Genomic DNA, 26,862 nt, shown 5'->3' with positions numbered 1-26,862 from the left:
GAAATGGCAACCCACTCCAGTGTTCTTGCCTGGAGAATCCCGGGGACGGGGGACCCTGGTGGGCTGCCATCTATGGGGTCACACAGAGTCGGACACGACTGAAGCGACACAGCAGCAGCAGCAGCAGCAGCAGCAGCAGAAGACTCTTGAGAGTCCCTTGGACTGCAAGGAGATCAAACCAGTCAATCCTAAAAGGAAATCAGTCTTGAATATTCATTGGAAGGACTGATACTGAAGGTGAAGCTCCAATACTTTGGCCACCTGATGTGAAGAAGTGACTTATGAGAAAAGACCCTGATGCTGGCAAAGACTGAAGGCAGGAGGAGAAAGGGATGACAGAGGATGAGATGGTTGGATGGCATCACTGACTCGATGGACAGGAGTTTGCCCAAGCACTGGGAGTCAGTGATCGACGGGGAAGCCTGGCATGCTGCAGTCCATGGAGTCGCAAAGAGTCAGACATGACTGAGCAACCGAACTGAACTGAAGAGAAAAATTTAGACACATTATGCTAAGGGAAAAAGCCAGACACAAAGGGTCATATATTGTACAATTCCACTTACCCTACCCTCACCACATATAAGGAACCAGTTCACTCCACCATGAGCAAGTGAGAAGGGGAAACTATTCCTTGTTCTAGCTCCAGTGAAAGTGAAAGTCACTCAGTCGACTCTTAACGACCCCATGGACTATATATAGTTCACGGAATTCTCCAGGCCAGAATAAATAAAGAATAATAAATAAATAATAAATAAAGCTGTGCCTGAATTTCTTGTCTGGTCTCATCAATTACTATTGATTAAGAAGGCCAAGAACCCTGGTATCACTGAGATCAGTGATCTCTGATGTTACTATGGCAAAAGATTATGATTTGCTGAAGGCTCAGATGATGGTTAGCGCTTTTTAGTAATAATGTATTTTGTAGTTAAGGTATCTACATTGGCTTCTTTTAGACATAATGCCACTGCACCCTTAATAGACTATAGTGTAAACATACCTTTTATTCACACTGGGAAACCAAACAAATTGCATGACTCGATTTATACCAATATTCACTCTATGGTAGTGAGTGAAAGTTACTCAGTCATGTCCAACTCTTTGCGATCCCATGGACTATACAGTCCATGGAATTCTGTAGGCCAGAATACTGGAATGGGTAGCCTATCCCTTTTCCAGGATATATTCACAACCCAGAAATCCAACTGGGGTCTCCTGCATTGCAGGCAGATTCTTTACCAGCTATGGTGGTGGCCTGGAACCAAACCAGCAACATCCCTGAGGATAAGATAAGGTGAGAATGAGGGCTGACCCCCTAGGTCAGAGCAGCTGAAAAGACCAGGCTGCCTGCTTCCTCATCTGACCGCTCAGGCAACAGAGCCAGGGACCGGAGCTGGTGACCTACCTAGTAGGAGTAGGTCATCTCCTTCTAAGCAGGGGGTGACCCCAATGTGAAGTCTTGAGAAGATTCCCCTGGCAGCAGCTTGGAGGACAGATGAAGTGAAGGGCAGAGAGTTGGGAAAAGGCTGGATGGCTCAGGGGAGATCCTGCAGAAACCTGGCCTGTGGCAGAAACTGTGGGGACACACGGAAGGGCTGGACTGGAGATGTGGGGACAGACTTCTGCAGAATCCATTTGGCTTAGAGGAGGCGTAAGAAGGAAAGGGAGTGAGCGATGGGCAGTAAGAACCTCTTCCCTCTTCTTGAGGCTCAGATCTAGGGAAGCCAGGACACCAGGAAACCACATCACAGCTCCCCTTCCCCTTCCACGTAAACAAAAACCGAAGAGCTGAAGTTGTGGGAGGGGAAGAGAAAGCGGAAGAGAGGCACAGACTTGCTTCTTTCTCACCCATGTGCCACTGAAGCCCAGCACTGAGCACCTAGGGATGCAGAGACCAGAAGGACCAGGAGTCCGGGGAGGCTGTGGTCTTGAGAGACGCAAACGTGACTCGGCCTCGTAAACAAGCCCGAAGGCTCAACGTCCTCAGTGGCTCTCCCTCTGCCCTCCCCTAATCCATCCCCAAGCCAGCCGGTGCGACTGCCTAGTACCTTCCCTCTCCTTCTCCCGGGCCACTTGCCACCAGACTCCTACAAGAGCATCCTGAATGGCCTGCCCGCCTCCAGTCCTGGGCCTCACCCGCCCGGTCCATTCGGTCCAAGGTACCCAGAGTCAGCTTCCCCAAAGACCAAGGGGCACATCACTGCCCCACCGTAAGCTTTCAATGGCTCCTCAACAGCTTCCAAGATAAAGTCCCAGCTTCTGGATGCGGCTCCTGATGTCCCCTGCAGGCTCAGTGCATCCCTCCTCACACAGTGGATTCACCAAGGCTGAATCACTCGGTTCCCAGCATAAACCATGCGGTTTGCACCATCCACCCCTCGCTGAAGTGGCTCCCTACACCTGGAACTTCCTTCTCTTCCCATCCCTCTTTTTCTGGCTAATTTTTATTCATTATTTAAGACTCAGCTCAAGGATTCCATCCTGGAGCAAGTCTTCTTGACCCTCTGTGCAGGGTGGGGTCAGGCATCCCCTTCATAAGGACTCAGTGATACCTTATTTCCCCTGGGATCACACAAACCACGCTGGCTCACAATTTACTGCACACATCTGCCCCCAGTCGTGAAGGACAATGCCACTGTACACCACCACAGCTGGCACATAGTAGGCACCTACTAAAGAAGGAGAGTGGGGATAGGCAGGGACAATGGGCGGGGCAACAAATCTTATGGTGCTCAATGACTAAAATAATGACTCACAACAGGAAGGATCAGGAAAGGCTTCACAGAGAAGGGACATTTGAGCCATTCTTTAAAGAGCTGTGTATTTGGTAGGTGAAAAAAATAGCAAGACTGCCAAGGTATAAACATGTACAAGTTGGTGGTGATTTCAAATAGGGTGCTGGGCTAAGCACAGGGTTATCAGAGGACGGTATAGTGGATCCAGAATCACTCAAATGTTATGTGACATGGCCAGACCCTTGTGTTAAGATCGGGTATAGGGGCTAACAAAACAACGCAAAAACAGTCTCAAGGTAGGGTGTTCAGCGTCTCGTTCCTCCCATCTTTCTGTTCAGACACACTCAACATGTTCTCCCTAGGCAAGGCCCCCTCAGGGCCCCAAGATGGCTGCCATAGTGCCAAGTATCACATGCCAGCCCTACTACATCCCATAGCAAAGGTCCCATGGTGTAGTCTAAGCCATGGTTTTTCCAGTGGTCATGTATGGATGTGAGAGTTGGACCATAAATAAGACTGAGTACCGAAGAATTGATGCTTTTGAACTGTGGTGCTAGAGAAGACTCTTGAGAGTCCCTTAGACTGCAAGGAGATCCAACCAGTCGATCCTAAAGGAAATCAACCCTGAATATTCACTGGGAGGACTGATGCTGAAGCTGGAGCTCCAATCCTTCAGCCACTTGATTCAAAAATTGGAAAAGACCTTGATGCTGGGAAATATTGAGGGCAGAAGGAAAAGCGGGCGACAGAGGATGAGATGGTTGGATGGTATCACTGACTCAATGGACATGAGTTGCTGTAAACTCCGGGAGATGGTGAAGGACAGGGAGGCCTGGCGTGCTGCAGTCCACGCGATCACAGAGAGTCGGGCACGACTCAGCGACTGAACAACAAGCGCAGAAGAGAGGCTGTTTCTAAATGCCTCCGCTTAAGACGGGAAAAACCTTCCTCCACCCCCCTGAAAATTTCCCTGCATATTTTACAGCCAGAGCTGTGTCATGTGCCCATGCCTAAACCAATCACTGCCAAGGAGGACAAGACCACAGAGGTTCACCACTGGGGCTGGGACTGGTCTCTCTCAATGTCCCTGGAAGGTTGGGCTCCTGAAGATCTGTGTTCTGTCAGCAAAGCAAAAGGGCAAAGACGTAGGATAAACAGCCAACAGTGTCTTCTATAACTTCTTACCTGCCTGCCCCTGAAATACACCATTAAACTGAGTGCAACCTGCAAACATCCGGCACCTCCACCCTTCAGCGGTTCTATTTTAGGTCTGAGGAAGTAACTGTCCTAGGAGAGGAAACTGGCTCAGAGTTATGACGGGAAGGTCTATAAACACTGCAGTCTGCTTTTCTGGATCCGGACTTCTGTCACAGTCGTGGGTAGGAAATAGCAGGGATGCCTGCGTTCCAGATAGAGACCCTGGATGCTGTGGTATTTTACCTGAGAGTTTTGCCTGTCTCCTTGAACAAATATTTGAACAAATGTTCTCCTTAGGCCTCTCTTTCCTTAGGGACAAAAAGGCCTGGTGTGCTGCAGTCCATGGGGTCGCAAAGAGTCAGACATGATTGTGTGACTGAACAACAGGCCTCAACGATAAAAAAAAAATAACCAGCACAGAGGCTTCCCTCGTGGCTCAGTGGTAAAGAATCCACCTGCCAATGCAGGAGTCACGGGTTCGATCCCTGGTCCAGGAAGGTCCCACATGCTGTGGAGCAACTAAGCCCATGTGCCCCACCTACTGAGCCCACGTGGGGCAACTACTGACGCCGTCACACCCAGAGCCTGTGCTCAGTGACAAGAGGAACCACTGCAAAGAGAAGGCCACGAGCCGCACCTAGACAATAGACCCTGCTCGCCACTACAGAAAAGCCGACACAGCAATGAAGACCCAGCTCAGCCAAAAAGAAATAAATAAAAAGTAATTGATTGATTAAAAATACCCTGCACATTCCTATCAGAAGGACTGTGATCAGAAGTGACTCCTTCCTCACACCCTCCACATACTAAGAGCCTGCCCACCCTGGATCATAAATTCTTAGAGCACGTTTTCCCCAAAGGTTCTGCTTTCTGCCCCACTGGGGTACTCTCCCTTCCCTGCACACTCACGGCCATCCACGCCTGTGTAGCTTTGCTGCGGTGAGGACGGACATCAGTCCAAAACTGCAAACAGTTCCACATCTTTCTCTTCTAATCAGCTAGAAGAGGCTCTAGCCCATGGACCCTGAGTTTTCACCTTTGTCTCCCGGGTGCCTGGCACACAGCGGGATATGCAGTAAAAGTGTGTGCAGGGAAGACTCTCTAAGTTGAATTGGTCCTCGCTTTATTCCTTCCCTTGTTGATCCTGCAAATGAGAACTCATTTTTCCTTCCCCTGTTGATCCTGCAAATGGAACCCACTCACTTTTGTTTAGAACTGATTATGTGCCTGGCACTACTTTCTGTATATTAATATATGGCTTGGTTTAACACCTTTTAAAAAAAAAACCTGCAAGCTTTTTCAAAATTTACAGAGGAAGACACTGACGATCAGAAAAGCTAAGAGAAAAGTGAAAGGCAGATTCTCCCAAGGCCACATGAGGAATTAGGGCATGGAATTCAAGTTCAAGTCTTCAGAGGCAATGGTTGAGTGTGGGCCGTGAACACAGACAGCCTCGCTTAAAATCTTGCCACTTGTGAGGTGTATGACCTACGAGAAATTAGTCCCTGTGTGTCTGTTTCCTCCCACATAAAATGAGGAGAGAAAGAGTACCTGTTTCACAGGGTTGTTACAAGCATTAAACAAATTCATAGGAAAGCTGCTTAAAGCAATGTTTGATGTGTATTAATGTACGATAAGGGCTTTCCAGATGGCACTAGTGATGAAGAGCCTGCCTGCCAATGCAGGAGACATAAGAGACATGGGTTTGATCCCTGGGTTGGGAAGATCCCTTGGAGGAGGAAATAGCAACCGACTCCAGTATTCTTGCCTGGGAAATCCCATGGACAGAGGAGCCTGGTGGGCTACAGTCCATGGGGTAAATATTAGCTGTTGTTATTGATCTCGAGTCCAGCAGTTTTCCCATTGTATCATGACAAATGCTACTACTTACATCTACCAAATCAACCCAGGCATGAGAGTGACCTGACCAAAGGATAGACCCCACAGAGACCTTGATTTCCATCATCCAGAGGACTGTCTCAGAAAACAGCACGAAGGCAACACAATGTACAAATTCTATCCCACAAGGGCTCCCAGCTGCAGCTCAGCCCTCATTTGTGGGATCTGGCGGGGGGGGACCTCCCAGGGGAAAGAGACAGGAGCCATTCGGCCACCCCAGTACCCAACTATTGCCCATATGCCAGGGGACAGCCCCTTAGTCTGCACAAGCTTTGAGAACCCCGAAATGCCTGCAGCTCTTCCCTGAAAAACCCAGGGCCCCCGGTGGTGAGACAAGGTGGAGGCGGGTGGGGAGGGGAGTCTTCAAAACAAGGTGCAGCTGGAGGACACGGGGCCCCTTCCACCTTGAGGACAAGAAAGCCCCCGTACCCTCTGAGGCTCCCTCCTCCCACATTCGTGACCTCACGCAACCCGGGAAAGAGTCAGGGTCAGGACAGAATTATCACCACCTTTTGACTCGGGTGAGGTAGGGTGCTTCCAAGAAGGTAAGTGACTGCTTGTAACAGTCACATCACAGTCAATATCTAGTCAATTTCCAGACTAGAACTCTGGACTTCTGAGTCTCAATTCAGTGCTTCTTTCCATTAGTCTGTCTCCCACATCAGTCATTTGTCTTTTTCGAAACATACAATTCCTTTCTCTTTCCCTCTCTTCTTAAATACCTGTTGTCTTCTCTGTACTGGGAGTTACAAAGATAAATAAGACATTTTAAGGCCCAGCTCATTCCTGCCTCCCCAAACCACTGCTCTGCAGGGTGAACACGCAGAAAGTGTTCAAAGTGCTTGCTGCTCTGAATCACATCTTTGCTACTGGTCTGATAAAGATTCTGGTTTTCTTTTCTGGAAATGGCAGTTTTTACATTTTTCTAAGTGTTCTTTCTTTTCCTCGTTTGCAAAAGAAGACTCAGAGTATTAAGCTGGCTGGTCCCTGCTTGGTGCCTGCAGGACAGGACAGCTGAGAACTCTCCATAAGGCCACAACCCCACAGAGGTCCCAGCCTCCTTTGAAAGTGGGCCAAAACGATTCCTCTCTCCAGTGCAGAGAAATGACAAGAAAGCACATTCTGCCTCTGGGTCTGGATGGGGGAGAAAAAGGCTTCTGTGCGAACTCTGAGGCCCTAAATATGGACGCAGAGCTCAAAGATACTGGGGTTAAAAGCATGGACTGGGGTTAAAAGTCTCCGGTTCAGCAGTTAGCACAGCAGCATTTCCAAGACCTAGGAAACCCTCAGATCCTTGACTGAAGCACAAAACCAGCTCTGTAAATCCTCTTCTGCTACCCAGGAAAGGTGGGGTATGAACCACCTTGCCCTCCAAATCGGAAGATGCAGGAAATGGGAGAATAGGCTCCTCCAGAATTAACATAACAGGGCAGTCTGAAAAAGAATATCAGTACGTTTTAAAGTACAGATATGAAATAAAAATGAAGAATTCTCATGGAAGAATAAGACCCAAGGATTCAAAACCAATGGATTGGAAAGAGAACCAGAGGGAATTTCCAGAAGTAAAATGGAGAGTCATCAGAAATAGAAACTCAGTGACGAGAAAATTGAAGAAACGTGGTGACGTAGAAGCCAAGGCACTTGATTGCTCCTCCCTGCCCAGTGCCTGCCCTTGGCCTGCGCCCAGCACGAGGGGACAAGAGGAGTAAGCCCGAGCCCCCACCCGCGCCCCTTCAGATGCTCAGTCTGAAGGGGAGGCAACCAGACCAGCAAGTGTATTTCCATACGGGACGGCTGTGATGATCTTGCATTTCTGCACTCCCCGTGCGGGATGCTTTTCCTCCATGATTTCGGTTCGGTACAGAGAAGTGTGAGGACGCCAGGAAGGTGGGGTCTGTAGCAGACCCCAGCATCTCCTGGCTTCCTCTGGGCCATCCTGAATCAAGGTCACAATCACCATGGAATGTTGAGCCCTCTTCTACTTCCCCCCTTCAGTTTGCAAAAATCCTATTTGGAAATGTCAATACGAATAGTACAAGGAACACACATGCCCTTTACCCACCTGCATTGATGGTTAATATTTTACTCCTCTTGCTTTCTTTTCCTTTTTTTTTCCTCCCATGTAATTTTTATGTATTCAGAAAATACATATAGTTATTTTCTGAACCATTTGAGGGCAAGTTGCCTATATGATGGTCTTTTACTGAAGTGCCTTTCTGCATTTCTGATGGACTAGGCAGTTGGAATTAGCAGATGAAAACTGGTAGATATAGAATAGATACACAATAAAGTCCTACTGCACAGCACAGGGAACTATATTTAATATCCTGTGATAAACCAAAATGGAAAAGAATATGAAAAAAGATATATATATATATATATATATATATGATAACTGAGTCAGAAATTAACACATTTTAAAGCAACTATATTTCAAAAAGAAATATTATTTGTATTTTAATTTTTTAACAATTAAAAGAAGACTGTAGCTGTAAGAGGGACAAATGGTCTATTTTCTTTAATTAATTTTTATTGCAGGTAGTTGCTTTAAGATGTTAAGATTCTACTGCATAGGAAAATGAATCAGCCACACTTATAAATATATATCCCCTCCCTTTTAGGTTTCCCTCTCATTTAGATATCCCTCCCACTCGAAAGGATAATTATTTCATTACAAAACTACAATGAAACAGGCACCCAGTATCATCCCATAAGCAAGAGTTTTATAAAGGCAGATGCCTTGCTGGAAAAACGCATGATGAGTCTTGATGAGGGAAAGACGAGCCAGTCTGCAGAAACCACAAACAGGCCAGACCCTCTCCTTCTTGTCCTGCCCACGGATGCCTGGTGTAGGCCTGGTTCTCGGGAAGCCCCGCGACATCTGGGGGACGCGCTGACGGTCACGCTTCTTTACTCCAAGTCTAACCAGACTTCCACCTGGTATCCCTCCGTTGGAGAGATACTGCTTGCTCATTTCTGTTTTTCTAACGCTGTGCACTTTTTGCATTTCCTGACTTAGACCGGTAGAGGAAGGGGAAACGCCAAAAATACTACAAGACCAGCTAGCTGGTGGCACTTCGAAGGGATGGGGGTCAGCAGGGGAAGCGCAGGCAGTGAGGGACCTCGGTCTCCCTGCACTCGCCATGGTGCTGGCCGGCAGAGCTGATGGGGGCCCCCTGGCACTGAAGGTCTCCAGACACCATCTGGAGAGTAGCTGGGACAAGAGCCCATTTTCTTCCAAATAACAGGGAAGATGTTCGCAATCTGGTCTTAATCAGCCCCTTGCACCGACGCGGCTACACATCCCATCATGGTGCGTTTCCTTTACTCTCAGAAGATGGGGTCGCCTGCCACAGGCCACGAGGAGGCTGGGCCTTGGGATGCCTTTTCCCCTTTCGGTTCAGATGGATTTGTCCTGATCAAACCACATGCCCTCTCCTGACGTCAATGGCCTGCTTTGGGAACAGGAATGGCTAAGGCTAGGGACAGTAACCATAGCTCAGGAACTGAGGTTTTAACTGTACAAAAGGCACACGTGTTGGGGTTCCCGCCATCCCGGGAGATCAACCCCAGGCAATTTTAAAGAGAGGACGGACTCCCCTCAGTCTCCACTTCTTTGTGGGAGTGGATGCCAGGTAGGGGGGCTGGGGGAGGGTGTTCATGGGTTGGTTAGTTTAACTGATTCATGAGGTGGGGTAAAAAATAAAGTGAATGTCCTGAGTTGCAAGTGAACAATCCGGCCTGCAGCCTGAAGGATGCGCAGTGAAGTGAATCCTCAACTCTGACTCCCCACATAAAGCCGGGCATCGACAAGACTTTGAATGAAGGAATGAATAAATCTCAATGAGACAGTGAAATACTTGGAAGGGCAGTGAAGATACAAGTAGAGACTGACTTCCATCCTGGTACCACTACCTCCAGGAAGATGTCCCTGGCTTCCCCTCCCTCACTGGGTTAGGGGCCTTGCCCCACAGCCCCCATAACATCTTCCCCTACCAGCCTGCGAAGATGTCCACGTCCAAATCCCCAGGAACTGTGAATGTGTTAGGCTACACAGGTCACCCGGCAGTGGGGAACTAAGGCTGAAGATGGAAATAAGGTCACTAATCAGTTGACCTTAAAATAGGGAGATTATTCTAGGGCTTCCCAGGTGGCTCAGTTGTAAAGAATCTGCTTGCAATACAGAAGACGTGGGTTTGATCCCTGGGTTGGGAAGATCCCCTGGAGGAGGAAATGGCAACCCATTCCAGTATTCTTGCCTGGAGAATTCTATGGGCAGAGGAGCATGGTGGGCTTCAGTCCTTGGGGTTGCAAAGAGTCAGACACAACTAAGCAACTAACACTTTCATTCTAGATTATACAGGATGGCTGCTGTCATCAAAAGGGTCCTCAAAAGTGGAAAAGAAGAAAGAACCAAAGATGGCAGCGTGAGAAGGACTAGGACCAACATTGCTGGCTTTGAAGATGGAGGAAGGGGTCAGGAGCCCAGGAAAGCAGGAAGCCTCTAGAAACTGGAAAAGGCTAGGGAATAGATTATTCTCTAGAGCCTCCAGAAAAAAAAGTGTTCTGCCCACACCTTGACATCAGACCCATTTCAGACTTCTGACCTCCAGCACTAAAGGAGAATAGGCTGGTATTGTTTAAGGTGTTGCCAAGTTTGTGGCAATTTGTTATGGCAGCAAGAAGAAACTAATACACTATTTATCATTATATAATACATACACACGCATACACTAACATGGGCTTCTCTGGTGGCTCAGACGGTGAAGAATCTGCCTGCAATTTTATTTATATGCCTATCTCTCCGCTTCTGCTCTTCGCCCCCTGTGATCCACTCTTATAAAAGTAATCTTAAAATGTCAATCAGACCCTACTCCTGAGCCTACATTCATCAGTTCCTCTTCGTAGTTGGTGAGGTGATCGTCCCCAGCATGATGCCCCTGCCTCCCTCTGAAATCTCACCCTCACCTCCGAGCATCCTCCCTGTCGCTCCCTTACACTCTGTCCTGTTCATCGCCCCACTTTCCTCACTTCTGGGATCACATCAAGCTCTTTCGTGCATACGCTGAGCTCCCTGGGTGGAATGCCCCCTCTCCAGCAACCTCTCTACCCAGGCCAGTTTTTTCTCGATCCTTGAGACTCCGAGAGGCCTTTCCCTGGCAAAACTAGGGCCGTCCCTACACCCCATCCCCCTTCACTTCAGTCATCATTTCGATCCCTGGTGTTTCTTTAATAACAAGCGCTAGCATCTTTCATTCATTAGAAATTACCTTCTCCTTTGTTCTGGAATGCAAGCCCCAGGAGGGCGAGGCTGGGTCTATCTTATTCATCACTGTACTGTTGGGACTGCACCCAGTGCTTAGCATGAAGCACTCAGTACAGCCTTGCTGAATTGACTAATTAAAAGAGAAAGCACAAGGCTGACCCTGAGAGATGAGGCTGGAAATAGAAGGCCTTGAACACAGGATCCTATCCATCTCTGAGCTCCTGGCACCTCCCACAGGGGAGCCACTTAGCAAATGTGCACGAAATGAATGAAAGAATGACTCAGGTTCCAGATGAATCTGAAAAGTGCTGTCCTTTCTGGGCAAGGTTCCTGAAGCAGCAGCTCCCTCTCCTCCTTGGGACTTCTTAGGAGGGGGCAGACCCAGGGCACAGAGCAGTTGCTTAATAAATGCCAGTGTCACCGTCACTATCGCTGACATGGGGCCTCAGTCACACAGCCCGCAGAAAAGACTTGCTCCAGCCCACGCACACTGAGTGGCTGGGAGAGAAGTGGGAAGGAGAGACACAGGAGGGAAAAACGAGAACGGGGACATGGGATCCAGGCAAGACACTGAGAACTTGGAGGGAAGATACAGTAACAATGAGGTTCCAAGTAACACAGGCTCCTGCCTTTCCTCTAGACCTGCGGTCCCCAACCCTTTTGGCACCAGGGACTGGTTTTATGGAAGATAATCTTTCCACAGATCAGAGCAGGGGGGCGGAGTTCAGAATGATTCAAGCACAGTATGGATGGTTTGGGGTCCTATGAGAATCTAATGTTGCTGCTGATCTGACAGGCAGAACTCAGGTGGTCATGCGAGCAAGGCGAAGTGGCTGTTAACACAGGTGTAAAACTTCTACCCTGAAACTCACCTCCTGCTGTGGGGACCTGGCTTCTAACAGGCCAGGGACAGGTACATGGCCTGGGAGGGTGTGAACACACCTGCTCTAGACTTCAGCCACCTGGCTGCAGTGAGGAGAGGCCCGCAGGGAGGTGCATCCTCAGGGAGGGCGAGGGAGGGTCCTATTTGAAAGTACACATTCACGTGGGGGCCTGCAAGACTGTGACTGAGTTGCAAAATCTGGCTCACTGTGGCTGGTGAGGAGTGGGGAGGTGGGAGAGAATTTCCATTTCCTTCACCAAATGGCAAGCTTTCGAAAAAGTCCTTTCTCTCCAACATTATCACATACTAAAAATGAAAAACCAGCCCTTTGGAGCTCTCATAGGGAGAAAAATAGATGGGCTGCCGAGCTCACAAGATACAGAGGGGCTGGAAGTCAAGCCTAGAGAGCATCACAGAGTATATTTTGTGCTAAGATACTGCCCTTTTCTGGACCTGGGAGTTTCTACTTCGTACAAAAGAACAGAATAGAGAAAAGTCATCCCCCATAGAAGAAGCCACCCATTTTATATTTCAAACCCATTTGCTGGGGGAAAAAAATCCATTTGGTGACTGAAACTCCAAATACATTTAGTGACTGAATAGTAGAGGTTATGGAATTTCATCTCTAACTCTTATCTCAAAATAAGCAGTTTGAGGTAACTGCATATCTCAGAAATAGCAGCAATAACATAAGACAAAACAAGAGAAGGCACTAAAAATGATGAAAGTTACAATGCCAAGAAGACATATTTCCAAACTTAATGGCTGACACAGACCAGAAATTGACAGTGTAAGGAGCACTGGTCAGGGAGTCTGAGCCCTGGCCATGTGACTTTCCATAAGTCCCAGTCACCTCTTCTGCTGCAGGAATAATAAGGGGCAGCAACAACTGCTCTCAAACGTCCTGTTTCTCCCCAAACTGTTGAAATTTGACGCTTCCAGAAGATCTGCATCTAAGATCTAACTGTTATAAGGTGAATCTCCAACTGAAATACGGGAAAGCCCTGGGCTGCACTCTGATGGACAGACAAAACTGGCCTCAACACTGAACTATGTTTTACAATCCCGAACATTACTCAGCAATCCGTGCCCGGCTGTCATTCCAGGATCCAATGTGCCAAGACAACCTGACCGAGTCTACGGGGAAGAGTGGGAGAAAGTTCCTGCTCTCTCTGATTAGTGAGGGTAAAGCTGAGGTCACGCTGAGGATGGTCTGAAGTTAGCCCTCCATCCGCCTGCGCTAGTGGAAAAATTAATTATTGAAGGAAACCGCTTTAGGAATGCCCGGGAAGAACACTCGGGATGTATGAAACCGCAGAATACCAGACGCCAGAGAGTTTCTTTCTTTTTTTTTTTTTTTTTTCTTTGAAACTTCACGTCGCTCTCAGAAAATGCAGCAGGTCTCCAAATGGTACAAGGAGAAAAACACAAGCCACTTTCTTGGCTTCCCGGGAACAAACCCCAAGCCCCGAATGGATTTTTAAAATTTTTCTCTTTAGTTTCGTTCGCTGTAAGCCAAGTGGTCTAGGGCCTGCCTGGCAGCGCCGAGTCCCAGCCGGGGGCCGGGGGCCTGAGGCCGGGGGCCGGGCCGCCGGCTCCAGAAACGGCGGGGAACTTTCCTCCGCCGCGCCCGAGACAATGCCGCGGTCGTTCGGGAGGGCGCCCGATCGGCGGGGCCTGGACCCCTCTTCGGGAGGGCGCGCCAAACCCCCCACGGGCGGTCCCACCCTCCCCACCCCCGCGCCTCGGGGGTGCAGACCCTCAGCCCCCCAGACGGCCGAGCCCGGCCCTGCGAAGCCCACGGCCAGCTCCCCAGCGCGAACAGAGCCGGGACCCGCCCGCCGCCCCCGTGCCGGCGCCTCTCCGCGCGGGAGCCGAGCAAGGGAGCTCCGACGAGACCCCCGCGCGGCCCCGCCGAGCCAGCCCGAGCGCCCCGCAACTCACCGGGACCGGGCGGGCCGCTGGGCATTATTCCATCGCGGGTTCGGCAGCGGCTCCCTGGCGGCGGCGCAGACGCCTGCGCCCCGGCTCTCTTCGGCCGGCCGATCGCGGCTGTCGCAGCAGAAAGCAGGAGGCGGCGGCGGCGGCGGCGGGAGCAGCCGGCGGGGCGGGAGGCGCGGGCCGGGGGCTGCCCGAGCGCAGAGAGCCCGCCCGCGGTGGCGGCGACGGCGGCGAGGCGCGGGAGCCGAGCGCGGCGCAGGAAGGGGCGGGCGACCATGTGCCGAGGGGAGGAGGCCGCAGCGACGCGCGCGGCTCGGACGATCCCGCTCGGCGGCGGAGGGCGCGGGCTCCAGGAAATCCAAACACTTCGACAGGAAATCGGAATCCTGACTAAGCATTCCCGGTCCCGGGGCCGCCCCGCGCCGGGGGCTCCCGCCTCGCTTAACCCTTGGCCCGCCGGCACGCAGGAGGGGAGTGGGGGGCCGGCGGGCTCCCCGACATCGCGCGGAGAGCGCGGCGGCTGGACACCCGGCAGCCGACCAGCTGGGTCTCCGACCCCACGACTCCGGCGTGCGAGCTGGGCCGGTCGGGCCTCCTGCCTCTTCGGCCCCACACTCGCGGTGGCCTGCCTCCTCCATGCTCAGATGTAGAAGGGATCGGATTTGTCCCCATAAAACCTTGGCCTTGGGAGGTGCCTTTCTAAGTCCCCCAACACCAGGAAAGGACCTTGGCCTCTCTCCCATCCTACAGAGAATGAACTTGAAATCTCCTGGCCGTTTCCCCTATTTTTCGTAAAATAAATGACTTTACCTGACTGCCACCCTCCCACCCCTTTCACTGCTTCCGCGTTGCTAATTTCCTCATGTCTTTTCCAGTGCCAGGGGGACAGGACCTTTCCAGGTCAGGATAGTATACAAATAGTATGGACAGTCGTAGTATGAACTTTGGACCCTGACCTGGGTTGGAATCCACGCTTTGTCTTTTTTCCAACTGGGTTACCTTGGGTAAGTCACTTTACTTCACTGAGCCTCGGATTGATGAAATGTGAAATGAGGTGGTCATACTGCCCTCATAGGTTTGATTTGGAAACCAAACGTTTAGACCAGGACTGACACATTGTAAATGCTCGAATAAATGATAACCATGATTGTCTTTACTACAACAGACGTCAGAGAGGCGAGGGTTTTAATTGATGGAGTGTGTGCTGTGCATTATCTATACCTACTTAAAAAGCCTCCAAACTTCATTTCCATCCTTATCACCTACTGATTTTTTTTTTCTTTGCAGCATTTCAGCAACTGCTGTCTGCAGAGGAAAAGCTTAGCAGCTATGGCAGAATCCCTTCTGGTGAAATCTGAAACTCCGCAAACGCTACAGAATTTGGTATTTTGCTCTTAACCTGAGACTCAGGACACTGCGGGGGTTTGTTAAAAAGTCTGAAGAGGTATTAGGAAGTTTGAGAAAACCAAAGTAAATCTCCATGCAGTCGGGCCTGGACTAGGTGGGCCAGTGGGAGTGATTCATTGTGGTTTCCCACGGAAATGCCGCATTTGGGGTTTTTCTACCTGGAGGATGCAGCTTGGTGGTTTTGCTGTAAGTGTTTCAAATTCCTTTGAAACCCAGTCTGACTTTGAAGAGGGATCAACATGCCCATGAGTGAAAACCAAACTTGAAATGAGTCTGCCAGGGACTGGAAGTTGGATATCAGCTCCTCAAACCTCGAGTAAGGACCAGACATCAGTTTTAGGCCCATTTTGTCTCTTTTCTGCAACTCCTTTATCAGTGGCCAGAAGCAGTGGGACAAGCTCTTGGTTTGGCCCTGGGAGTCCAGGGTCCTGCCCCCAACCCTTTGCACCTGCTTTTCCTTCTGCCTGGAAGAATCTCTGCTTGACTGTTCGTGGCACTCGGCTCATAGTTCAGAAGTCAAGTCCTCAAAGGGAGCTTTCCCCAACCATTGGATCTACTTGACTTTGACACTCACCTCTCCCACCCCTACCTCTCCTGCACATCACATGCCCTGTTTCATTGCTTTATAGCCCTTGAAAAAGGGCGCGTTAGTCTCAGTCATGTACAACTCTTTGCAACCTCATGTACAACTCTTTGCAACCTCATATACCGTAGCCCACCAGGCTTCTCAGTCCATGGAGTTCTCCAGGTATGAATATTGGAATGGGTAGCCATTCCCTTCTCCAGGGAACCTTCCCAACCCAGGGATCTAACCCGAATCTCCTCCATTGCAGGCAGATTCGTTACCCTCTGAGCCACCAGGAGGCTTTCAAATAGGAAAGCCCAGTGTAATGGAAGAAGTGTCAGACACCTCTATTAATGGTTCAGGAAAGTTAAAACTCTAAGTAATTAAGACTGTCAGACAAGTTAACTGCAATCTCATTGATACAGTCCTAGTTAATTGCACCTTCCTTTGTGCTCCTGTAGCACTTCCATTCATTTAAAGAATATATCACATTCTACACTTGCTCAGTGAGTCCCCTCCTAAGTTAGAAGGCAAACTCTGAGTTGGAGGGAAAGGAAAGGACTGCATTTATTGACCACTTACTCTGGCCAGGACCCTGAGCAGGGTGAATTTGAATTAATTAAAGCCATCACTAGTTAAGGGCTTCCCTGTGGCTCAGTGGTAAAGAATCTGCCTGCCGATACAGGAGATACAGTTTGATCTAGGAAGATTCCACATGCCTCAGAGTAACTAAACCGGTGCACCACAGCTACTGAGCCCGCATGCCCTAAAGCCCTTGCTCCCCAAACAAGAGAAGCCACTGCAATGAAAAGCCCGCACACCACAGCTAGAGACTAGCCCCAGCTCACTGAAACTAGAGAAAAAAGCCTGTGCCTCACAGCCAACTGAAAAAAAGTCACTAGTTAAGTGCTCAAAAATCTTCTGGGCAATAGATTTGCAAAGATGCACTGTTCTTGCCCTCCAGGTTATATTTAGAAAGCAGAGAAATGATTATTCTTATAGAGGTATGCTCAGAGTGTCACAGGGAAGTCTTCCTAAATCAGTAGGGAGCGGGTATCTTAGTTCAGGGTTCTATAACAGAATATCATAAACTCAGTGACTTATACGCTCACCTTTATTTCTCACAGTTCTAAGAAGTTAAGAAGTCTGATGCTGACAGATTCTGTGTCTGGTGAGACCCCTCGTCCTGGTTCACAAATGACCATCTTCCGGGGCAAGGGGGTCTGTCTTTCTGTTATAAGGTCACTAATCTCATTCATGAGAATCCCACCTGCTCTCATGACCTAATCACCCCCTAAAGCCCCCACCTCCAAACAGCATCACATTGGTAGTTAGGGTTTCTCAACATATGAATTTTGGAGGGGGTTAGAAACCACTTCCAAGAAGTGGATGCTCGGAAACTAACTTTCTAAGAAGAGGTGGAACTTATCTAGGTAGATAAGGGAACACAGGCCTGGGAGCCAGAGCAAAAGGCACAGAGCTGGTGATGCTCAGTTCTCAGTTCCCTGGACCCTGCTGTGAGTTCACCCGCAGCTGCATTTTGTTGCCTGTCTCCTCCTCTCTGCCCGGGCTTTTCTCCAAGGCTGCAGAATCTTGCCCAGACCAGAAGTGCCTAACAGCCCTGGGGCAGCCTCCAACCTATCAGTGGATAAATGTCCCAGTCTTCTATCCCTAACGGGGACAGTCCTCAAGTGCTTTCAACAGAGGACCCCCCAGCAGAGTTGAGTCCCATTGCCCCCAGGCATAACTTTCATCAGTTCACTGTGCCTTTTGTCTCTTGCCGGCCTTACTCTCTCACTCCCTCATTTGTTCTGCCTGGAATCAATCACCTTCCAAATAAACTTGTTCAGTCACTAAGTTGTGTCCAACTCTTTGCCACTGACCCCGTGGACCGCAGCACGCCAGAATTACCAGTCCTTTACTGTCTCCCAGAGTTTGCTCAAACTCATGTACCTTGAGTTGATGATGCCATCCAGCCATCTCATCCTCTGCCATCCCCTTCTCCTCCTGCCCTCAATCTTTCCCAACACCAGGGTCTTTTCCAATGAGTCAGCTCTTCGCATCAGGTGGCCAAAGTATTGGAGCTAGCTGCACCCAGTTCCTTGTCTCAAGATTTCTGTCTGTGTCTGAGCAAAGACTGAACCTGAGTAGGAGCATGTAATACATCTGGTAGCTCTACAAGGTTCAGCATGGTCTGAGGAAACTGTGCATGTTTGGTCATGAAAAGCAATAAGACATGAAAGCTTTGCACCATTTTACAGTTGAGGAAACTGAGGCACAAAAATGTTGACTAGCTGGCTCAAGGTCAAACACTTGGTTCACAGAGGAGTTTTGGAGTCCAGGCTCTAACTACTGTCCTCTACTTTCTCGCCTGGTGGTTAAAACTGTGGGTGCAAGCTGCAGATGAATTCACCCATGGGGAATATGTAGAGTGAGAAGGCACTGGGATCAAGATTGAACCCTAAGGGACACTGTAGGCTGCAGAGGACGGGATACCCACAAAGCAGACTGAGGCCAGGAGGGAAGGGAGTGGTCCAGGAACAGAAATGGAAGGAATACCTGAGGTCAAGGGAAGAAATTGCTTCTAAAAGAAAGCGATGGCCAACCCTCTCAAATATCACAGAAGATCCAACCACAGGAGGAAAGCAAGTGCCTATTTTATTTGACAATTAGAAGGCTGGTAACTTTTGCCAGAACTGCCTCAATGGAGTAGAGAGATTGGAAGCCAGATTGCAGTGGGTTGAAGACTGAGTGGGAGACAGCAAGTATAGACAATTCTTTTCAGAGACATGGCAGTCTAGCTCGTGGGAGGCAAGGGTGGAGGATTCTTTAAGGAGAGTGGGTGAGTGAGCATCTGTGCTTGATGGGAAGGTCCCAGTAAGGAGGGAGAGGTTGAAGGGGAACAGCAGGGTCCCTCATGGAACAGGTCCTGAGGGTGAGCGGGTAGGAGGTGGGAGGGGATGAGCCCTGGCCCCCAGGGACCACCTCGCCCGCTGGTGTAGACGGCCAGAAGGAAGGGAACAGATTGCTCAGATTCCATCAGGAACTTCTCCTGGATTCCCAGGCTAGGACTTGGGTGGGCTCACACAGGTAATTCCACATGACATTCCTGCTCTGGGTGAAATGAATGCATCCCCGTGTAGATGAATAAAAAGTGACTTCAGTCTCATAACTGGAAAAGAAATAGCATAAGAAGCTATTTTGGCCCAAAGTAGGTTAGTGAGGATGGGAAGGAGATGGAGCGCAGGAGGAGCTTTGGAGAGCCGGAAGAGACACAGCTCGGTGACTGATGGTTGGATGGTGGGGGGGCGGGGGGGCAGTCGTGAGAATGGCAAGGTGGGGGACAATGATGCTCACCTGGGAGGAGGAGGAGGAGGGTGGTATTTTTAACCGTGATAAAGAGCAGGGGAGGGAAGGTTTTGAGGAGGAAGATAATGAGTTCCTGTTTGTGCATTGTGCTGGGAAGGCTGAGTGGGTGGTGCTAAGAGTTTGGCTTTGCTGGGCTGGGAGGTAGGGGGTAGGGGGGTGGGCTTGAAGGTGATGGGAAGCGAGGAAGAGGAGGAGAAGGGCTCTGCACAGTTGGTGAGTTGGGGAGGAAGCTCCTAAAAAGTTAACCTCCTTTATGAGCTTCTCTCAGCCTTGTTTTGTAGTCATAAAGCAGGGTTTCTCATCCTTGGTGCTCTCGACACATTGGACCCAACAGTTCTTTGCTGTGGGAGCGTCTCATGCGTTATAGGATGTTTAGCAGCACCCACCAAATGCATAGCATCCTTCCAGCTCGGACGACCAAAAATGCCTCCAGACATTGCAAGATTGCCCCTCACTGAGAACCACTGCTCTTGTCCTCAGTTAACTTAAAACTCACTCTTTAAAAAGTTGCAACTTTGGATTATCTTTTTTAGCAGAACCCCCTATTCCCAGCTGCAGAGTCAGATTGTCTGGGTTCAAATCCTGGTCTCAAGACCCCACTGGTTTCATTGTTGTTGTTGTTTAACGTTTTATTTTATTTTTCCTCTGTAGAATGAGGTTTTTGAGAGGTTGAAAGGAAATAATCCAGGTAAAGCACTTGGCTTACGCGGTCACATGCTATTATTAGTAATGCTCATAGTGGAGTGTAGGCACAGGTGAGATCTCTACTGAGCATTTGGAAATCTGGGCTTGGAGAAATGGACATCACAGATGGATTGGGTTGGGCCAAAAGTTCATTTGGGTTTTTCCATAACATGTTAGGAAAATACCCACACACACTTTTTGGCCAACCCCATATCACAGATAAGAGGTCAGCCTTGAAGCCATGGACAGCTATCAGATGGCCTGGAGAGACTGATAGGAAGAAGAAGGGAGTGGAAAGCCAAAACCCCTACTGAGCAGCTGGAGGATAAGGCATCTGTATTTCACATTTGGGTGATCAGAAATGTAGACAGGAAAGAGGTGTGAGTTTTTCAGCCAGCCAGCATTGAGCAACTGCCCTGAACTTTGGGTGATGAGAGGCATGACAGCAGATTACTGTATTTGGGGAGGACGACAGTGATGGTGATGTGCCCATTGAGTGCTCCTGTGTCAAGTGCTATGCAGATATTAAGGCTCATTTAGTGCTCTCAACCCTGAATATTCATCGGAAGGACTGCTGCTGAAGCTGAAGCTCCAATACTTTGGCCACCTGATGTGAAGAGCCAACCCAACTAGAAAAGACTGATGTTGGGAAAGATTGAAGGCAGGAGGAGAAGGGAATGACAGAGGATGAGATGGTTGGATGACATTATCCACTCAATAGAGATAAGTTTGAGCAAACTCTGGAAGATAGTGAAGGACAGGGAAGCCTGGCGTGCTGCAGTCCATGGGGTTGCAAAGAATTGGACACAACTTAGTGACTGAACAACAACAATGCTCACAGGTACCACTTATTATCCCCATTTTCTAGATGAAGAAACTGACATATAGAGAAGGAGGTGAAGGAAGGTGAATTTATCAGAAAGGTAAGAGGGGAGGAGAAGGGCCTCAGTGCAGAAACCACGGGAGCCAAAGCAGAGCTCCATGAACCTTATGCATCCATCAGTGTCAGGAAACCAAGTGTGAGGCAGGTGCAACGGGCTGGAGGGCAAGACGCAGGGGGCCCTCACGATGGTGAATGGTCAGCTCTGCCATGTCCAGCCACACTGGAGCCCAAGGCAAAAGGGAAAAAAAAATTCAGCCATATTGACCTTGTCTTTATGTAACATTTTGAAATGTTGTTCATCTTGGAATTTTTACATTAATTTTTCTTTTTAAAAGGATTGCAAAAAAAAAAAAAGGATTGCATTAAAATATTTTTTATCTTGATCACTGAATTTGTTGGCACCTGTTCAGATGGATTGAACAGAATGCCAGAGTCTTCCAGGCTCCTTGACCTTGCTGCTTACAAGTCAAATTCCAGCCTGTGTCACTCCCCTGTTCCTGAGGGAGGAGGAAGCAAGAGTCTTGATTTCAGCCAATGGGGAGGAGGAAGCAAGAGTCTTGATTTCAGCCAATGGGGAGGAGGTCATTCTACAGGAAACAAATGCTTTTTGGAAGAGGAAATGGACACTATGCACCAAAATCTAACAAATATCCCTTACAAGAGGTTCCCTTTGGGGTGAGCTGGAGATCCTTGGTGTGAGAAGAAAACATTCTAGGGTGTGGGGACGTGCAGAGAGGAGGTAAGGAAAGAATGGAAATTGACATGCTGAATCAACTGCTTAAAAACTGCACTGGGGCTTCCCAGGTGGTACTAGTAGTAAAGAACCCGCTGCCAGTGCAGGAGACATAACAGACATGGGTTCAATCCCTGGGTTGGGAAGATCCCCTGGAGGAGGACATGGCAACCTACACCAGTATTATTGCCTGGAGAACCCCATGGACAGAGGAGCCTGGCGGTCTACAATCCATAGGGTCACAAAGAGTTGGATACGGCTGAAGCGACTGAACATACAGTGCAAGAGCTGCATTGCAGGGACTTCCCAGGTCCAGTGGTTAAGGCTCTGCACTTCCAATGCAGAGGGCTTGGGTTCAATCCCTGGTAGGGGAACTAACATCCCACATGCTGCTCAGCTCGACCAAAAAACTCCCCAGATAAACAGTTAAAATAATTAAAAAAAATTTTTTTTTAAAAAAAGAACTGCACTGCAGTCAGTAGCCTAGGTTTAAATTCTGGCTCAGCTACTAGTAGTGTGATTTTGCTACTCGCTTCAAGTGTTAAGCCTCAGTTTCCTGGCTATAAAATGGGGATAATAAAAGTACCCATATCATAAAGTTATTAGGAAGATTAAATGGATTAAGCCACACCAAATTCTTGCACATGATAAATATTCAGTGTTTTTTCCTTTTTTGATATTGTGATATCAGTGTCTTAAAAATTATTATTTTTCAAGCTCCAGAGTAATGAAGAGGAGAGACAGAATATTAACATGAAGCTTAGAGGGACTCCAGGGAGGATTTTTGTTCATTTCTTTGTTTTTCCAGCTGGGAGAGCTCTTGCAGAGAGCAGAAGAGAGGAACAGACAGAAGCAGTGGTGAGCAGTAAGTCCCCTCCCCGAGCTGGGAAGAGCTGTTAAACCTTCTCAAGTTGGACTCACCAATTCGCAGAAAGGTTAATGGCTGGAGCACAGTTGCATATGTCCGACTAGCATCATCAGAGATAGAATCCAGGTTTCCTGATGCCCAGGGAGCTATTTCTCCTGAAAACCTGGTCCCTGTACTGTATCTAGTCTTTGTCAGTCCTGGAGCCTCCCCTTGATTCCAGGTCACAAGAATGTGAGATGTGACGATGTCTTCCTCATCACACAGCTAACAAAACTCCTCTTTGCCAAAGCGGAACCTGAAAGGGTCCGGTAAGATGAACACCCGAGGGCACTCCCTCCGGAGATACTGAGCATTGGGGGAAATGCTTTGTGTCCTTAGTTGATTAATTTTGAAAGCTTCGTTTCCAGTTATAATGGAATTTTGTGACAAAAGTTTCAGCCAAATAGGTCGTTGCCACAATCTCTTAAGGAAGGAAGGAATGTCCTCTTCTGTTTTGAGTGAAGTTAATAAGGGCTTCAGGCTTCCCTAGTGGTTCAGTGGTATAGAATCCTGCTGCCAATGAGGAGACTTGGGTTTGATCCCTGGGTTGGAAAGATCCCCTGAAGGAGGAAATGGCAACCCACTCTCGTATTCTTGCCAGGATGATCCCATGGACAGAGGAGCCTGGCGGGCTGCAGGCAGTCCATGGTTTTGCAAAGAGTCAGACACGACTTAGCGAATAAGCAACAATACGGGCTTCACCCTCTCCTCCACCTGAGAATCCCAGGTGGCCCAGAGCAAACCTTCCTTGACCTTTAGGGGTCGGGTTGACTTCTCTCTCTATGCCTGCAGCATATGGGGATCAATGTGGAAGGAGACTTTACTGCAGTGAACCTCACCGCTCCCCTGTAGACCTAGGGCAGGGGTGCTCTTACTCGCCTCTACACTCCCAATGCCATACATAGTGTGTGCTCAACCCATGTCTCATGAATGACTGCTTGAATACTTTACGAAACATTGCTGCTCATCAGCTATGTGAGAAAACCCACTCACTTCCTAAGTAAGTAAAATCAGTCAAGAAGGTTTCCCAGCAGCCTTCTCAAGCTGGCAGAATACATTGTCCAGGTTGAAGCAGCTACATGTGTTAATAGCAGTAACTGTGATTTTTTTGTTGTTCAGTTACTCAGTTATGTCTGACTCTTTGTGACCCCATGGACTGCAGCACTCCAGGATTCCCTGTTCTTCGCTATCTCCTGGAATTTGCTCCAACTCATATACATTGAGTTGATAATGCCATCCAACCATTTCATATTCTATTGCCCCCTTCTCTATCTGTCCTGAATCTTTCCCAGCATCAGGGTTTTTTCCAATGATGATTAACGGTGATGATAATAACCAATAATAGTTAAAATATATTGAATGATTACTGGATGCCTGGCACTGTTCTCGTGATTCTAATGGTGCTTTCCAATGATTATCTCAGTCTCAAAATAAACAGGCAGTATAAGGCTATCATATGTACAGAGAAACCGAGACTTGGAAAAGTTGCACAGAGAGGATCTGTCTTTGGAATGATTCACTAATTAGACTTGTGCTCTCTGCTCTGACTGCTCTGCTCTCTGCTTAGGTTTGTGCTCTTTGAGCTCCAGGTCAAAATAGGGCATGGAGTTTGCAGACTCCAAATCTATGGAGTTTATTGTGTATCTGAGCTGTAGACTTATGTTATAAAATAATAGGTCCCTCTAGTCAGTTCCTACTGTTTCAGAAAAGGCAGAAAAATCCTCCCTCATTGGTTTTGTAAATAGTCCTTAATTGAACTCAGCATTGGTATCATTACCACCAAGTTCTGTAATTAAACAGCCTGGAGATGCTTTGCTAGGTTGCTGCTACAGAGATATTTACATATCTGTGTTATAACTCTAGGCGAGACTTTCAGCATGTAAATTGCTCATCCAGCCACAATTGTAGCTGCTAGGAAACTGCCTGGGGCCATTTTAGGGGAATGAGACAGCTAGAGGATTCCCCCAAAGCCAGCTGTTGCCAGCCCAGAATAATAACAACATTAACAATTAAGAACTAACATTTGTACAGTCCTTTAAAAATTACAAGACACGTTCTTATTCAGTGACTTGCCTAGTTTTTAATTCTTGGGATAGTGGGAGGAGAAGACTGCTATGAGGGTTATTATTTTCAAGAAGAACCACCCCCCCACCGCCCCCCTTGCCCTGCCAATAGCACACTGTTTCATTCCACAAATATTTAGTGAGCACTTACTATGTGCTAGGAACTATACTAGGTGCTGAAATGTAATGATGAATAAAACAGACATTGTCCCTGGACTCATGAAGCTTATAGTCTAATAGGGAAGAAAGACCATGATCAAATGTTATAAACAGATGTATGTAAAATTATAGCAATTGCAGTGCTACCAGAGAGGCAAAAAGTACAATGTGAGCTTAAAATGAAGATATTTAACCTAATCAAGATGAGGGTAAATTTTGCCAAGCTGTGATGGGTAGGAATCAATGAGACAAGAAAGAGGAAAGTGTGTTCTAAACAGGGGGAACAGCATGTATAAAGGCCCCAGGGCCCAGGAGAGTGTATCAGTTAGCTTCTGCTACATTAAAAAACACCCCCAAAACTTAGTGGCTTTAAAACCATCATTTAGCTCATAATGAGCTAAATAATTCTGTGGGTTGGCAACATGGCTAGAATCAGGTAGGTTGTTTTCCTCTGATCTCGGTTTGGTTCACTCATTCATACCTTGTGGTCAACTTCCAGGTCAGTGAATGGCTCATCGCTATTTTATATAGTTGTTCCTTCGCTAGCAGGTGAGGCCAGGTTTGTTGAGAGCAGCAGGTTTCTGCAGGAAGCTTCAAGAACTCTTATGCCCTAGGTTCAGAACTCACACAACCTAATTTCTGCCACATTCTATTGGCCAAAGCACCTTCAAATATGATTAATAAGATATCAGTTCAGTTCAGTCGCTCCGACTCTTTGCGACCCCATGAATTGCAGCACGCCAGGCCTCCCTGTCCACCACCAACTCCTGGAGTTCACTCAGACTCACGTCCATCGAGTATGTGATGCCATCCAGCCATCTCATCCTGGGTCGTCCCCTTCTCCTCCTGCCCCCAATCCCTCCCAGCATCAGAGTCTTTTCCAATGAGTCAACTCTTTGCATGAGGTGGCCAAAGTACTGGAGTTTCAGCTTTAGCATCATTCCTTCCAAAGAAATCGCAGGGCTGATCTCCTTCAGAATGGACTGGTTGGATCTCCTTGCAGTCCAAGGGACTCTCAAGAGTCTTCTCCAACACCGCAGTTCAAACGCATCAATTCTTCAACGCTCAGCCTTCTTCACAGTCCAACTCTCACATCCATACATGACCACAGGAAAAACCGTAGCCTTGACTAGACAGACCTTAGTCGGCAAAGTAATGTCTCTGCTTTTGAATATACTATCTAGGTTGGCCATAACTTTTCTTCCAAGGAGTAAGCGTCTTTTAATTTCATGGCTGCAATCACCATCTGCAGTGATTTTGGAGCCCCCAAAAATAAAGTCTGACACTGTTTCTACTGTTTCCCATCTATTTCCCATTAAGTGATGGGACTGGGTGCCATGATCTTCGTTTTCTGAATGTTGAGCTTTAAGCCAACTTTTTCACTCTCCTCTTTTCCTTTCATCAAGAGGCTTTTTAGCTCCTCTTCACTTTCTGCCATAAGGGTGGTGTCATCTGCATATCTGAGGTTCTTGATATTTCTCCCGGCAATCTTGATTCCAGCTTGTGTTTCTTCCAGTCCAGCATTTCTCATGATGTACTCTGCATAGAAGTTAAATAAGCAGGGTGACAATATACAGCCTTGACGTACTCCTTTTCCTATTTGGAACCAGTCTGTTGTTCCATGTCCAGATCTAACTGTTGCTTCCTGACCTGCATACAGATTTCTCATGAGGCAGGTTAGGTGGTCTGGTATTCCCATCTCTTGATGAATTTTCCACAGTTTATTGTGACTCACACAGTCAAAGGCTTTGGCATAGTCAATAAAGCAGAAATAGATGTTTTTCTGGAACTCTCTTGCTTTTTCCATGATCCAGCGGATGTTGGCAATTTGATCTCTGGTTCCTCTGCCTTTTCTAAAACCAGCTTGAACATCAGGAAGTTCACAGATCATGTATTGCTGAAGTCTGGCTTGGAGAATTTTGAGCATTACTTTACTAGCATGTGAGATGAGTGCAATTATGCGGTAGTTTGAGCATTCTTTGGCATTGCCTTTCTTTGGAACTGGGATGAAAACTGACCTTTTCCAGTCCTGTGGCCACTGCTGAGTTTTCCAAACTTGCTGGCATATTGAGTATAGCACATTCACAGCATCGTCTTTCAGGATTTGAAACAGCTCAACTGGAAGTCTATCACCTCAACTAGCTTTGTTCATAGTGATGCTTTCTAAGGTCCAC

At 48.2% G+C, this 26,862-nt stretch overlaps 2 protein-coding genes across 10 annotated transcripts in view; both read right to left on the bottom strand.

Annotated features, from left to right (window-relative positions):
• ASAP1 (ArfGAP with SH3 domain, ankyrin repeat and PH domain 1) overlaps positions 1-14,250 on the bottom strand; it is a 333,908-nt gene extending 319,658 nt beyond the window's left edge. For all 9 annotated transcript variants that reach the window (XM_042254098.2, XM_060393356.1, XM_027972896.3 and 6 more), the window contains exon 1: positions 13,922-14,250. The gene's annotated coding sequence lies outside the window, so the exon portion shown is untranslated. The remainder of the gene's footprint in view (positions 1-13,921) is intronic.
• LOC114116486 (sterile alpha motif domain-containing protein 1-like) lies at positions 13,918-14,556 on the bottom strand. The gene has a single exon (XM_027973492.1). It carries the CDS (start codon positions 14,554-14,556, stop codon positions 13,918-13,920), a length of 639 nt encoding a protein of 212 aa, XP_027829293.1.
• Between the last annotated feature and the right edge of the window lie 12,306 nt (positions 14,557-26,862).

This window comes from Ovis aries, chromosome 9 (genome assembly GCF_016772045.2).
Source record: "Ovis aries strain OAR_USU_Benz2616 breed Rambouillet chromosome 9, ARS-UI_Ramb_v3.0, whole genome shotgun sequence".
Taxonomy (NCBI): Eukaryota; Metazoa; Chordata; class Mammalia; order Artiodactyla; family Bovidae; genus Ovis; species Ovis aries.
The sequence above is the reverse complement of the archived record's forward strand: the minus strand, read 5'-3'. Positions and strand labels throughout refer to the sequence as shown.